Source organism: Piliocolobus tephrosceles, chromosome 13 (genome assembly GCF_002776525.5).
Source record: "Piliocolobus tephrosceles isolate RC106 chromosome 13, ASM277652v3, whole genome shotgun sequence".
NCBI lineage: Eukaryota > Metazoa > Chordata > Mammalia > Primates > Cercopithecidae > Piliocolobus > Piliocolobus tephrosceles.
In genome coordinates this window covers 97,981,242-97,997,262 of record NC_045446.1, presented here as the reverse complement: position 1 = coordinate 97,997,262, position 16,021 = coordinate 97,981,242, and the positions used below count along the sequence as shown (strand labels likewise).

At 36.5% G+C, this 16,021-nt stretch overlaps 1 protein-coding gene across 3 annotated transcripts in view; it reads right to left on the bottom strand.

Annotated features, from left to right (window-relative positions):
• Positions 1-16,021, bottom strand: part of ATM (ATM serine/threonine kinase) — a 132,800-nt gene that overhangs the window by 60,856 nt on the left and 55,923 nt on the right. For 2 of the 3 annotated variants that reach the window (XM_023208184.1, XM_023208185.1), the window contains exons 27-35: positions 14,504-14,619; positions 13,117-13,243; positions 12,425-12,624; positions 9,497-9,671; positions 8,794-8,958; positions 7,083-7,215; positions 4,807-4,902; positions 2,262-2,433; positions 402-543 (exon numbers count right to left, since the gene is read on the bottom strand). In XM_023208184.1, the coding sequence (XP_023063952.1) occupies positions 402-543; positions 2,262-2,433; positions 4,807-4,902; positions 7,083-7,215; positions 8,794-8,958; positions 9,497-9,671; positions 12,425-12,624; positions 13,117-13,243; positions 14,504-14,619 (1,326 nt within the window). The remainder of the gene's footprint in view (positions 1-401; positions 544-2,261; positions 2,434-4,806; positions 4,903-7,082; positions 7,216-8,793; positions 8,959-9,496; positions 9,672-12,424; positions 12,625-13,116; positions 13,244-14,503; positions 14,620-16,021) is intronic. The other variant, XM_023208186.3, reaches the window with a different exon arrangement.

The following is a 16,021-nucleotide window of genomic DNA, read 5'->3' as shown; positions in this document are numbered from 1 at the left end:
ATCCTGTATTTCACCAGGGGATTGTGATACATTAACTTGCCATGGAAATAAACACTTGTGGATCACAATAACTATAAATCATACCCAGAGCTAACAGCTTTCATGGGAGCAAAGTAGGGTTTTCTATTTCTAAAAAAATAAGGTTTGTCTTTAAGAATTTCCCCTCCCCGCAAATCAACTACTATTTCCTCAGGTTACCTATCTCAGCTTTTCCACACTGCCATGATAAATAAAAAATAGCAAATTCCTTGGATTTATGAAATAAGGTTTAAATTACTTATAGGAAAGGTTAATTATTAGTACAATACTATTTCAAGCAAGTTTTAACAGTCACAACCCACAGCAAACAGAACTGTTTTAGATATGGTGGGTATTCAATAAACATTTATTACTTAAGAGACCTTTTTTCTCGATGTTCTAAAAGGCTGTAGATAGGCCAGCATTGGATCTGTTGTCATCTTATAAATCTCCCAGAAACTATGTCCAGTCTTTGTGGCTAAAATGTTTTTCAAACAAGTAACAGCTGCTGATCGAACTTTGACACTGAAAAAACAAACAATTCAAATGTCTATCAAGCATACCAGTTATTAATCTTGATGAATGTTAACCTCCACTGAAAAAATTTCAAAACTAAAATTTAAAATTTGTATTAGGAAACTTTACATTCACAAAATTCTCCAATATCAAACAAAATTATCACAGGACTTTCACTAGTCATTCAGTAAACTTGAATTACTAATCATTGCAACAGCAATTCCCTTCTTTCAATACAGTTTAATTGTGACTACTATAAATTAAAAAGACTCACAAAAAGAAATACTTGAAAATATGTTCTAATACATGTAAGTAATAAAGATTCTGGGAATCCTTTGGTCCACATCTTCATATGCTAAAGTCCCTTGAATATCTAAAGTTTTTCCCTGTTAAAGAAAAATACAAAAAACTTCTACCTGCTTCCTAGTATTCTTAAGTTTAAGTCACACTAATATTTCTGTGCATCTGTTTCAGAAAAACCAATTTCGAATTACTATGAAACGAATGAAATATCTACTGCTTGCAAATTTTCTGTGGCACTCTCTTCAAAAACTGTGCTTGATGTGTGGTGTGGCTCAAGCACATAAACCTTGCACATTAGGAGGTTGAGGCAGGAGGGTTGCTTGAGCCCAAGAATTTGGGGTTATAGTAATCATGATCTATGAGGTATTATCATGCCACTGTACTTTAGTCTGGGTGACAGAGCAAGACCCTGTCTCAAAAAAAGAAAAAAGAAAAAAAGAGAGAGATGAATTAATACATGTCAATACAAGGATAGATCGATGGCTAGAAGTGATTAAGCAAGGATAGCAGTAAAATGTAGAAACTATGTGATAAGCATATGGGTGTTTACTATAAAATTATTCCCATTTTGCTATATGTTTAAAGCTTTTTATAATAAAATGTTCGGAAAGAAACCATACAAATTTGTTTAATGAAACAAAAACAGCAAAAGAAAGAAATACATAGGTACATTAAATCAATAACAGAAACAGGGGAGTTAGACATTATTGCCATTTATTCCTCAAGAGAAGGAGAAAGGGAAGTACAGAAAAAAAATCAAAACACATATTTATCTTAGAAAGGTGCCTGGTTGTGAGGAAAACCCTTTGAGCCTACCACCAAATATGGTGGTGATGGAATACTCAAAGACACCAATCAATCCATGAACAAATGAGAGAAAGAGCATGCACACAAAAGCAATCTCAACCAACCAGTTGAAATTTTGATATGTGGTGCAATTCTGTTTTGCAGAGAATAAATAAGCAATAGAAAACCCTCTCTGATTAGCTTAGGACTTCTAGGGTTATAAAACAACCTCTCTGCTTTATGGCTTATTTTAAAAGGATCAAAATAAGGCCTCACTTAGAGGAGAGTAGCACCTCTGATATTGACAACAGCCTAAAACATCTCCCTTTATACTCCCCTATCTTAATTTTCTGTGTAGAACCACCTGGCATTTTTCTTATTTACTGTTTATTTGTCTAGTCCCACTAAAATTTTAACAGGGACCTTGTCTGGAATGTTCACCATTATATCAAGTGTCTGGCACATAGTAGGGTCAATAATTATGTGAATTAATAAAAATACAAGAATTTTCATAAAGACATTGAGATTAAAAAAAGGACAAAGCTTTAGTTACTGAGGATATCAATTTGTGTGAAGTATCATTCTCCATGAATGTCATATTAAGTGGGATTACATATAAGGTATCAATAAATACTCACCAATCTTCTACCAGTGTGTTATTCAGGTAGGTCAGCATTATGAAGGTCCACTGAAGTTCTTTACCTTCAAATAACTTAAGGGCCTTGGTATAAGATGCATCTTTACTATGTTGTATAGCTATGGTAGAGAAATCTATAGGACCCACTTCTCCCAAGCAGCTTCCAACAGCCTCTACATATAGAAATTCTATTTCAGTAGAGTCATAGGTAAGAGATCATACATAAAACTGAAATTTTCTAATTTCAAAACTATAGTGCTGTTTTGCTGTACTTCAAGAATTAACCTTAAGGCCGAGCACGGTGGCTCACACCTGTAATCCCAGCACTTTGGGGGACAGAGGCAGGTGGATCACCTGAGGTCAGGAGTTCGAGACCAGCCTGGCCAACATGGTAAAGCCCCATCTTTACTAAAAATACAAAATTATCCAGGCGTGGTGGTGCAGGCCTGTAATCCCACCTACTCAGGAGGCTGAGGCAGGAGAATCACTTGAACCCAGGAGGCGGAGGCTGCAGTGAGCCGAGATCGCACCACTGCACTCTAGCCTGGGTGAAAAAAAAAAAAGAGAGAGAGAGAGAATCAACCTTAAAACTGTTAAAACTTTTGTTGAGATATCACACAAATTCCATAATCCTTAAACACACAGTTCAATGAAAATTCATACATACAAATATACTTTTTCTGCCTGTGTTCTCCCTAACCAGATGAAGATAGGACATTTTCAGCAACCCAGAGGGCTCTTCGTGCTCTTTCCATCATGATGGTATTTACTAAAATAAGTTCACAAATTTTTTGAGAGTCCTTCTTTCAAAGGGTAGAACCTAATTTCCCTCCCATTGAGTGTGGGCTGTACTTAGTGATTCACTTCTAACAAACAGAATGTATATAAGTCTTTCACCTCTTTGATTAAATTTATTCCTGGGTATTTATTTCTTTTAGATGCTATCGTAAATGGAATTGCTTTTCTAATTCTTTCTGGATTGTCCACTGCTAATATATACAAACACCACTAATTATGTGTTGATCTTATACCCTGCAACTTTGCTAAATTCATTTATTAGCTCTACAGTAGCTTTCTTGTGGATTCTCTGAGATTTTCTCTACCATATCATCTGTAAATACAGATAGTTTTACTTCCTTTCTAACTGGCATGCTTTTAATTTCTTTTTCTTGTTTAATTGCTCTGGCTAGAACTTCCAGTACAATGTTGAACAACAGTAGTGAAAGTGGACAGCCTTGTCTCATTCCTGATCTTAGGGGAAAGGCTGTAAGTACAAACCACACTAATTTTACGCTACACAGGAAAGCCACTTAGGGCTTCAGTTATAAATCAGGTCTGTCCCTAAAAGCAGTGCCACTACGGACAAGGAGGTATATACGTTGGTTAAAGAAAACTTCTACAGTTCTGGTAAGATTCTGTTTCTTAGTCTGCGTGCTACATGTACAAGTGTACTCTGCAAACGTTCTTCAGGCTAGATATTTTTGATCTGTATACTTTTCTATACGTAGGATATATCTCAATTTTAAAAACCTAAAAAAAAGGAAGTACTCTAGATATTAGGCTCCTACCGAGAAGTTAAGACTGTTGAAAAAAGATAGTAGAATCTGTGAAACACTACTTATTCCTCCTATTTTTCTAAATTGAAGCAAAACCATCATGAGAGCTTCAAGCTGACTTTAATCAGGTGATTTCTCCATCCCATGGCCACTAAATCTAAACACCTAAACTAGACATGATGTTGGCTTCTTATCTTACATTAGGTTTCCCCTAAAATGGCTGTAGGAAAGGACTTGAATGGTTTTTAATTATTTAAGTTTAATCTAGCCCTCCAAGTCTTCATTCTTATGACTGTTACATAACAAAAGACACTGAGTACCTGTCAGTTACATTTACAAAATATATTGGCAGTCAATTTATTTGCAACTTAACTCTAAAAATAGATATTTCTGACTTTCCTAAATATTTACAAGGCATTTTCAAATTAAGTTATACACATATTAAATCTCTTTTCATTTTATATGAATATTTAAGGAAGAAAAGTACAAAAGGGGGCTTTTTAGGGACACTTTAATTAAATAGGCATGTAACTTAGCATCTCATATTTCCCCAATATCCCAAATGACAAACCCTCACTTATTTTGAAGATATAATAAAGATGACCACTCATATAATAAAGACGACCACCACATAACTCACATTCAGCCAACACAATCATGCTTTGCTTAATGACACAGATATGTTCTGAGAAATGTGTCACTGGGCAATTCTGTCATTGTGCGACCATCACAGAATATACTTACACAAACCTAGATGGTATAGCCTACTACACACCTAGGCTATATGGTATAGCTTATTGCATCTAGGCTACAAACCTGTATAGCATGTTACTATACTGAATACTACAGGCAATTGTAACACAATAGTAAGTATTTGTATATCTAAACAGAAAACATACAGTAAAAATACAGTATTATAATCACATATAATCCTATATGTGATCCACAGTTGACTGAAATGGTGTCATGCAGCACATGACTGTAGTTTACCTAGCACTTCTTTTTCACCAGTGTGGTTTATTGCCATCTTGGATAACTGCAACAAATTGACGACTAGCTTCACCATAATCCCATCTTGTGGATTGTCTAGAAATAATTTTTTAAAAATTAGTTTCAACTAGCACAAAGACAACACTTTTGTTTACAATAACATATATATTAAATTATCTGACTAGAAAATTTCTATAAAGTTTAAAGAAGGTTTTAAGTCATGAGTAGCTCAAAAAATACGTAGGGAATGAATCTGAACTTCCTTAATACCACAGATTCTTTTGAAAGTGATTAGCAATATTTGACAACAGAGAAAATAAACTGTCTTAAACAAATTGTGCAGATAAGTCAACACTTTAGCAAAATCACAAACAGAAGCACAAGAATCATTCAACACTAAAGCTAGAAGGGACTTTGGGAGTTTGCTTGGCTTTTTAACATCTAACATTTAGAGTTTAGACCAGCACTGTCCCACAGAACTTTCTGCAATGACGGAAATGTCTATAATCTACACTGTCCAATGATCACTACTGACCAAATGTACTGCTGAGAACTGCATATGTGTTCAACACAATGAAAAAACTGAACTTCAAATTTCATTTAATTTTACTTCACTTAAATAGCCAAATGGCTAGTGGCTATAAGGCACAAGGCAGATCTAGCCCATAAAATACTCAAGAACACAAGAACAAGAAATAATGGTGTTTCTATTTACATACATTTTATACATCTCAAAAGTACTAGAAACTCTGCTCAGTCAAAACTAAAATTCATTTTAAAAAGTACTGAGGGTAAAAACAACACAACAGAAATACAAAATTAGACCGGGTGTGGTGGCTCACGCCTGTAATCCCAGCACTTTGGGAGGCCGAGGTGGGCGGATCACCTGAGGTCAGGAGTTCAAGACCAGCCTGGACAACATGTGAAACCCCGTCTCTACTAAAGATATAAAAAATCAGCTGGACATGGTGGCACACAACTGTAATCCCTGCTACTCGGGAGGCTGGGGCAGGGGAATCATCTGAATCCGGGAGGTGGAGGTTGCAGTGAGCGGAGATCATGTCACTGCACTCCAGCCTGAGTGACAGAGCGACACTCCGTCTCAAAACAAAAAAAAAAATAGAAAGTTTCCCAAATACTGTAATAATGTACATTTCAGATCAAATTAACATAAATATAGATGTTTCATAAGTAAAAAGCAAGCTAGAAAAACTTACAAATACATACACACATATATATACACACACATAAACACACATGGCTAAAGTATTAAAATGAGACATATTTCTTTCATTCAAGTAAATTGGACTAGAAGACAAGACTAGCTTGTATGTCTGGCTCTAAGGAATTAAATTTTTCTTTTACATAGTCAGAAGGTGTTAAAATGTTTAAGCATGGGCCGGGAACAATGGCTCACGCCTGTAATCCCAGCACTTTGGGAGGCTGAGGTGGGCGGATCGCCTGAGCTCAGGAGTTTGAGACCAGCCTGGCCAACATGGTGAAACCCTATCTCTACTAAAAAAAAGTACAAAAACTTAGCCAGGCGTAATGGCAGGTGCCTGTAATCCCAGCTACTAGGGAGGCTGAGGCTCGAGAATCTGAGCTTGGGAGGTGGAGGTTGCAGTGAGCCAAGATAGCGCCACTGCACTCCAGCCTGGGCAACAGGAGCGAAACTCTGTCTTAAAAGAAAAAAAGAAGTTAAAAATGTTTAAGCATGGCTAGACGCTGTGGCTCATGCCTCTAATCCCAATGCTTTGTGAAGCTAAGGCAGGAGGATCGCTTGAGGCCAGGAATTCAAGACCAACCTAGGCAACATAGTGGGACCCCTGTCCCTACAAAAAATAGAATAAAAAAAAAATAAAGTAGCTATGTGTAGTGGTGTGTGCCTGTAGTCCCAGTTATTCAGAAGGCTGAGACAGGAGAATTCCTTGAACCCTACGATGGTGCCACTGCACTCCAGTGTGGGTGACAGAGTGAGACTCTAAAAAAAAAAAAAAAAATTCTGTCTCTGAAAAAAAAAGAATTTAGGCAGTAGAAAAACATGATCATATTTGGGTTTAGAGAAATCGTTATGGCAGAGGATGAATACAATAGAAAGAGTTCAGGGTGAGGGGCCCAGTTAGGACCAGTTTTACAGTTAGATGAGAAATGAGGGTCTGAACTAAATGATGAGAGCCTGAACTAAGTCTGTGACAGTGAAACCAAGAGCAAGACTTTACAAAATATTCTTTCAAGAGGAAACAGGTAGAAATAACCCATGTCATTAAAATTAGTACCCTGAGATGCTCTCATAATGTCCATCATCTGATCTTTATGTAGTTCCAGTTGTCTTCGAAGATCCTTTAGTCCTTCAAGTCTTGTCAATGGAAGTGCATCATAAACACTTACTGAGAGAAAATGGTTAATTTCCTAAAAGAGAAAATTAATTAAAATGTAACTTGCTTTTAACATGTATTGGTTAAGCCTGTGAAATAAAACTTAATAAAAGAAAAAAATTAGTTAAGTGCCATTTATAGACACTGACTCATGTCTCTATTACTACCAAACAAGGAAGAAATAAATGACTTCTTCCACTGCAAACCCTACAATGTTTTAATTCTTTCTTTTAGACAGAGTCTTGCTCTGTCATCAAGGCTAGAGTGCAGTGGCACTATTGAGGCTCACCTCTGCCTCCCGGGTTCAAGTGATTCTAATATCTCAGCCTCCCGAATACAGGATTTACAGGAATTCAGCCTCCCGAATACAGGATTCAGCCTCCCGAATAATCAGCCTCCCAAATACAGGATTTACAGGAATGTGCCACCATGCCTAGCTAATTTTGTATTTTTAGTAGAGACGGGGTTTTGCCATGTTGGCCAGGCTGGTCTCGAACTCCTGACCTCACATGATCTGCCTGCCTTAGCCTTCCAAAGTGCTGGGATTACAGGCGTGAGCCACTGCACCCGGCCTAATCCTTTAAATTCTAACAGACTCTCTCATGGTAACACAGATTTCAAAATTGTTATAGCATACTCAACTGGAGGGAAATGCTTAAATTTCTCTTTAGTAGTATAACTCTACGTCTTAACATATTTAAATATGTTTTTATATTTACACAGAGTCAAATACAGACTATCATTTAAAAATTATAATTAAGATCTGTATGGAAGAATATACCTAAACATAATTTTGAGGTTTATAAAGATTAAAACTTGAAATACGCTTTCGAAAGTTAAACACTATCTCTTACACAAACATTAAATAGACATTGAAAAGATCCAATGGTAGTTTTGGGCTATTAGTGGACCTTAGGATCTTATGTGTTAAAATCAAAACTATTTTATGTCACATTCCTTGAAAACTTAAATTTGGATCTTTACCAGGAAGTTTTGATATTTATACTTTGACTTCAATACAAAGACATACATTAAGATTCATTTTTTTATTTAAGTAGGTAGATCTCATGTTATACACACACATACACACACAGGTATGTGTGTATATACATATATACACATATATATCTAAGTATATATATCTATATCTATATCTATATCTATATCTATGTATCTATATACTTAGATATATATATGTATTTTTTTGAGACTGGGTCTCACTCTGTCACCCAGGCTGGAGTGCAGTGGCACAATCTTGGCTTACTGCAGCCTTGACCTCCAGGGCTCAGGTGATCCTTCCACCTGAGCTACCTCAGTAGCTGATTCTACAAGCACTTATCACCATGCCCGACTAATTTTTCGTAGAGACGGGGTTTTGTCATGTTGCCCAGGCTAGTCTTGAACTCCTGGGCTCAGGCAATCCTCCTGCCTCAGCCTTGCAAAAGTGCTGAGATTACAGGCATGAGCCAATGTGCCTGGCCTACGTATATATTTTTAATCACAATTTTAAAAAAGATTCCATTTTTTACTGCTAGAGCATTACAGATTTTTAAAAAGTACTACGGTCTATGTTCTTTAATAAAAAAATAGTAGATGATGAAATTTTTATTACCTCCAAGAGTGAAAAGGGTCCTCTACTGTATTTGATTTTTTGCTGAGTAATACGCAAATCCTTAAAAACAACATGGTCAGGAAAAGGATCTAAAAGCTTAATCGTGAGATAGAGGTTTTCATTATCCTTGTTATCTATCACTAAGTATTTCAACAAGTCCAATACCTAAATATAATTTAAAAAGAAAAAATTATGAGAGAAATAATTTTAAAGTAAGCCAACAAAACTTACTGTAATAAATGATAAAATCTATTAACCTAGATCAGATTAAATGTTCTAATTACATCTAAGATACCCAGCTTTTAGTTTCCGTGTTTTCAAATAATTCAATAACTATATAAGGTACTACTACAAGGTGGGTACTGAGGTTAAAAAAAAAAAGCCAGTATTAATGAAACAGTTTATATAAGTAGTAACTCAAACACCACCATAATGTTGTGAACTGCTATCTCTAGTTTTGACTACCTCTATACTTCAGCATAGTAGATGAAACTATCAGGTTATTTATTAGATCAAAAGTACCAAGTGCTCTGTAATTGATTACAAAAGTTAATTCATTAAGCATATTGTTCCAATCATTTTACAAAAAAATTCACAATAAACTCACCAATTATACCAAGTAAACAAAAAACACTCAAATCCTTCTAACAATACTTTATAAATATATCTTAAATACCACTCTGAAGATGATTCAGAAAATTACCTGTTTCTGAACCTCCACCTGCTCATCCACAAGGGGTATAAGTGTACCAACAATAACATGAAGATGGTTTTCTAGAGCATCCTTACAGTAAGTCACTGCTGTCTGGCAAACCTGACTTAATAAGTCACAACAAAGGGAGAAGCTACGTAATGACACATCCATGATACGAGAAGGCCTAATATCGGGAGAAAACAACAACCAGTAAGTTCTGGAAAATTACTCTGAAATAAATTCATTCAGAAGTCACTTTTGTTCAGCATCTCTTAATTCTTACATGCCTTGACATAAATATTTTAATGTCTTATAAGCCAAAATGAGAAGTGACATCAGCAAAATGCAGAATAGACAGCTCTAAGCTTCCATTCTTTAACAGAAACACTGAAAAACAGGCAAACTTGTCAGAACTAATTTTGTTAGAATTCTGTAAAATAGTCAAAGGTTTACAGTAATCAAGAAAATACTGAATCAAGAAACATGCAACTGAAAAGCAGTAGGAAAGCTTCGTGGTGACTTTACTTGTCCTTGCCCACCTCTACCCCAGGTTGGCAACAATCACAAAAGGAGTGGCCTATATCCTCGGTGTGAGACGCTGGCTCACGATAGTTCATGGAGCTAAGTAGATTAGTTGCAAACTATTGTATATGTCTATTCTAACTTGTCTGGAGCCAAGGACTGATGTAAAGTGCGTGGCTCTGTTTTGTTTAACCTCATACAAGCTACAAAAGATATGGGTGTTGCTTGAAACTTTGTAAGGCTGACCAACAACCTGCAGGTGCATAGGGCAAAAGATTACTGTTGAGACATACAAGAGGCTGCCTAAAGCCTAGGCCACAAATTAGGGGGAATTTAGAAAGCCACACACATGCTTCAAGATAAGACTCTTGCTCAGAAAAGACCAGAGAAGACCCTAAGCTTGTATTTGGGGCTGATCCCAAGCAATGCAAGCATGGCTAAGTGTTGAAGAAGAATCCTAGCATAAAGCCAATCTGCAAACACTAGGAAAAGTTTTCTCCTCTCATACTTCCTCATCCCAACACTCTTGGCTTCCAAGGAAATCTCTATCAAACACTATCTAAACACAAGCTAAAGTACAAAGTTTTCAGTGACCACACAAGGCAAGACACAAAAGGACATATATTGTACAACTCTAGATTAAAATATCTACAATAGGCAAATTCATTGAGACAGGAAATAGATGAGTTTCTCAATGGCCAGGAAGGGGGAAGGGGGAATGTGGAGTTATTGTGGAATGAGTAGAGAGGTTCCGTTTGAGATAATGAAAGTTTGGACATAGATAGTGGTGATGGCTGCACAACAATGGAATTGTAATTGATGCCACTGAACTGGCCATTCAATAGCAAAAATAAAAAATTTATGTTACATATTTTACCACAATAAAAAAGACCTTAACAAATAGAAATCTCATTAAAATCAATGGAAAAGATCAGAGATGCTAAATTGAACAACCCCAATTCTTGTTTTTTTTTTTTTTTTTGAGACAGAGTCTTACTCTGTCGCTCAGGTTGGAGTGCAGTGGCACAAGCTCAACTCACTGCAAGCTCCGCCTCCCGGGTTCATGCCATTCTCCTACCTCAGCCTCCCGAGTAGCTGGGACTACAGGCGCCTGCCAGCATGCCCAGCTAATTTTTTTGTATTTTTAGTAGAGATGGGGTTTCACTGTGTTAGCCAGGATGGTCTCAATCTCCTCTGTGTTAGCCAGGATGGTCTCAATCTCCTGACCTTGGCTTCCCAAAGTGCTGGGATTATAGGTGTGAGCCACCACACCCAGCTGAATAACCCCAATTCTGTAGAAATGTTTATTTGCGGCCATCAATAGCTAGAATATTAGTATTAAAATGTTGAAGATCCTTCTTAAGATTTCTAGAATTGGAGAAGTAGTGCTTTTTTTTTTTTTTTAATTGAATGAAAGTCTCAGTCTGTTGCCCAGGCAGGAATGCAGTGGTGCAATCAAGGCTCACTGGCAGCCTCAAGCTCATGAGCTCAAGCCATCCTCCTACTTCAGCCTCCTAAGTAGCTAGAACTACAGGTGCATATGATCATACCCGGATAATTTTCTTTCTTTTTTTTTTTTTTGAGACAACAGTCTCGCTCTGCCTCCCAGGCTGGAATGTAGTGGCACACTCTTTGCTCACTGTAACCTGCAACCTCTGCCTCCCGAGCTCAAGCAATCCTCCCACCTCAGGCTCCAGAGCAGCTGAGACTACAGGTACCTGCCACAATCCCTGGCTAATTTTTTAAAAATTTTTTTGTAGAGATGGGGTTTCACATCATGTTGCCCAGACTGGTCTCTAACTCATGGGCTCAAGCAATCCACCTACCCCAACCTCCTAAAGTGCTGGGATTATAGGTGTGAGCTGCCACACCTAGTACTAATTTTCTTTTTTAAAAAATTTTTAGTAGCAACGAGGTCTGCTATGTTTCCCAGGCAAGTAGTGCAATTTTAAAAAACTAATAGGTAAATATAATAGACATCGTAAAAAGCAAAATTCAGAAAGCAACACTCTCATATCTACCTCTTAGAAGCATATAAACTTTCAATTAAAAGAACAGGATAGGTTGGGCATAGTAGCTCATGCCTGTAATCCCAGCACATTGGGAGGCTGAGGTTGACAGTTCATTTGAGCACAGGAGTTTGAGACCACCCTGGGCAATATGGTGAAACTCCACCTCTACAAAACACACAAAAAAATTAATCGGGCATGGTGGTATGCTCCTGGAGTCCCAGCTACTCAGGAGGCTGAGGAGGAAGGATAATCTGAACCCAGGAGGTTGAGGATGCAGTGAGCCGTGATTGCACCCAGCCTGGGCAGACAGAGTGAGTCTTTGTCTCAAAACAAAACAAAGCAAAAAAACAGGAAGAAGAGGATAGAAAGACTGCTTATATATTGGTCCAAATGTGTTATTTACCTTTGGTTGATATAGTGAATCAGAGTATAAATAACATCTCGAAGAACAAACGCCCAAGCTCCTCCTAAGCCACTTTTTATATCTTTCAGTAATAAACTAACAAACAGGTGGTATATTTTAAGAATTCTGTGCTTCTTATAAACATTATTTGTTTCAGCTGCTTGCTCACATATGGCAAGAAGAATTTTCTGATAGGAATCCTAGAAAATAAACAGATTTAGTAAAAACTTGTTTAATTAGATAGTCGGCTACAATAAATACATTTTATATTTTTTCTTCAAATATTTGAATACATACACGTTTTATATTTAAAATAACTAAATAACAGAATTTAGATTTGGGTTCGATATCAAGTGCAAAATGTTACATTAAGAAAATTACTATCTTAAACTATTGCCAATTTATTTAATTTTCAGAAAGTAAACTATAATAGTATATTCCTATGAAAAAGTAAATACATTCCCTGAGCTAATATATGACTAAAGTGTCACAAGATTCTGTTCTCATATATAACATATTTCAATTAAAGTTGACATGTAAAATACCATTTAAACTTGTAAATAAATGTTTTCCTTTTTAATTATGAGATAAATTTTTTTTGTTTACTTTTCCTCTTTAAGATGTACTTACAAAGATTTTTTTAGCTAAAAAAGAAAGAATGCTCTATTATTAAACTCATTATGTATACTTACAGGGCTTTTGGAAAGAATTTCTAAAATGCTCTTTAACTTGGTTTTATGACAATTGCTGATATAGGCAAATGTTGCTTTAATCACATGCGATGGAAAATGAGGTGGATTAGGAGCAGGATCTAAATCCCTAACAGAGTTAAGGGAAAAAATACAGTCATCATTTTAAAAAGTTGTGTTCATAGACCAGTGAACTTCCAAAATGAAAATTTAGATTTTAATAACCCCCAAATTCAAAAACTATTTTTCTACTGAAAAACTACTTTTAATAAAATCACAAATAAATATCAGAGTCCAGATATATAAATCAGATTATCTAAATACCTTTCATCCTCAATAACTTAAATAATCTTAAATGATCTTGTAATGATTTTCTTAAAAAATCTTTTAAGGCAGTTCCGCAAATGAGCCTCAGTATTACTTCAGTTCAGAATCAAAGCTCTATGCCAGTACTGAAAAAGCAGTATTTTAAGACATGGCAATCAACACTTATTTAGAGAGCATGAAATTACATATGTGAAAGTACTTTCTCAGATATTATTACTATTTTATATGCCCAGCACGGTAGGGCACATGAAAAAAATAAATAAATAAACTAAAGCATATTTTCAAGTAGCTTACAATCACACCAGGAAAATAACTCTAATGTGCATATACAACTCAGAGACATTCACATCCAAATTAAATTGTACAGATAATAAAGCACAATAAAGAAAAAGTGAGGCTGGGCACAGTGGCTCATGCCTGTAATCCCAGGACTTTGATTGGCCAACACGGGGGAATCACTTGAGGCCAGGAGTTCGAGACCAGCCTGGGCAATATGGTGAAACCCCGTCTCTACCAAAAACATAAAAAATTAGCCAGGTGTAGTGGTGCACATCTGCTGTCCCAGCTACTGGAGAGGCTGAGGTGGAAGGAAGGATCATTTGAGCCTGGGAGGTGGAGGTGGCAGTGGGCCGAGATTATGCCACCACACTCCAGCCTGAGCAACAGAGTGAGACTCTATCTCAAAAAAAAAAGAAAAAGAAAAAGAAAAGGTGATCAAGAAAGGCAAGACCTAGATAAAGAGAACTAGGAATACTGTGCATGAAGAAAAAAATTTCAAGGGACAACAGATGGCACAATGTTCAAATATTACAGAAAGACTAAGAAAAGGTTATTGGGTTGGCCAACCAAGTGGTCAATTTAGAAAGAGTAATTACTGTGGGGAGACTATGGTAAAAGAGGATAGGTAATTACCTCAATTCAAAGGTGGCTATTTTTAAAGAAACAAACTTTTTAAAAAGAGTGATGTCTATAAATTGAAATAGATATTGAAGGTGTCAACTAATAAACTTCTTTAAGAACTTGTGAAGCTACAGCTAGTTCTCTAAGTTTAAAATGTACATACCCTGAAAAGTCACAGAGGTCAGTGCTCTGACTGGCACTAGAATTTGCTGGCTCATGTAACGTCATCAATAACTCCACCACAATCTCTGGTAAGTTACTAATGAATAAATGATCGATCTGCAAGGGCACAAAATTAAAATACATCTAATATTTTATATCTTTGAACCTCAAGACAGCTCAAAAGGCATATATTACCTTATTTCCAAAATTATTCAACGATTGCAAAAGAAAATAGATGACTCAAAGTCCAAGATCTACAAGATTATAACTAACTCTATCTTTTTCTTCTATGCAGTGAACCTGTAGACTAAGAGGAAAAAGTAGGAAAATCAAGCCAAACAAGGCCCCTTTAATCCAATTCTTCAATTTTACAGAAACATTTTAAATAAGACTTCAGGTCTATCATTAAGTTATGTGACCTGGTAATTTTTCTGCCAACCAAATTTCCCACTGATCTGTAACTGCTCCTCTAACTGAATTTTACTCTTGGCTTTTTATTTGGGAATTCTTTCTCAATTACAGAACTTTACCGTTAAGAATTCCCAGTGACTGGGAATAATCTCATCTTTGTTCCCTGCATAACTTCTTCCCAGACTTCTACTTGAGTGCCCTCCCAAATTCTAAGGCTAGCTGATATCCACATCCCCTTTCATCAATAGTAGAATAAAACCCTCCCCAACAGATTTGGACTTTTCATCAATCTACTTCCCACTATAGACAGGTAGCTTCACAAAAGACACAAATTCTCTAAATAAAAAGAATAAGTCTGCTATGTTACACATTAGTTAAATGAATGAGATTTGTGAAGTCTAAAGGGTGAATTTAACAACTTTCCAAATAAGGAATTACAGTGATCTAAACCAAAAGGCAAATGGCTACTTTACTTAATGCATAAGGAAGTTCAAAAACATACTTCCTAATAAAAAATATTTTAGAAGGTGACAAGAAAGAAACCTAACGTAAATGAGGCAGGGCAATAAGCTCTGGAGGAAGGGAACCTAAGGCCAATCCACGCTGACTTCCTAGAACAAAATCAAGAGGAAAACCCCAACTTTCCACGCTCAAGTAACGAAAGGACAAGAGGCTAATAATCCCTTTGCAACCCCCTCCCTTTTACTGTGGCAGATAAGAAATTGAAAGTACCTCTGATTGGTCCCCTCCTATAACTAATCAGACTGATTACGGGCCACTACTTTATTTACATAGGGTGTATACCAAGTAACCAATGGGAAACCTCTAAAGGGTATTTAAACCCCAGAAAATTCTGTAACCAGGCCCTTGAGCCACTTGGTTGGGGCCAACTCCCGCCCTGTGGAGTATAATTTCATTTTTGATAAATTTCTGCCTTTGTTGCTTCATTCTTTCCTTGCTTTGTGTGTTTTATACAATTTTTTTTTTTTTTTTTTTGAGACAAAGTCTCCCTCTATTGCCCAGGCTGGAGTGCAGTGGCACCATCTTGGCTCACTGTAACCTCCGCCTCCTGGGTTCAAGTGATTCTCCTGATTCAGCTTCCCAAACA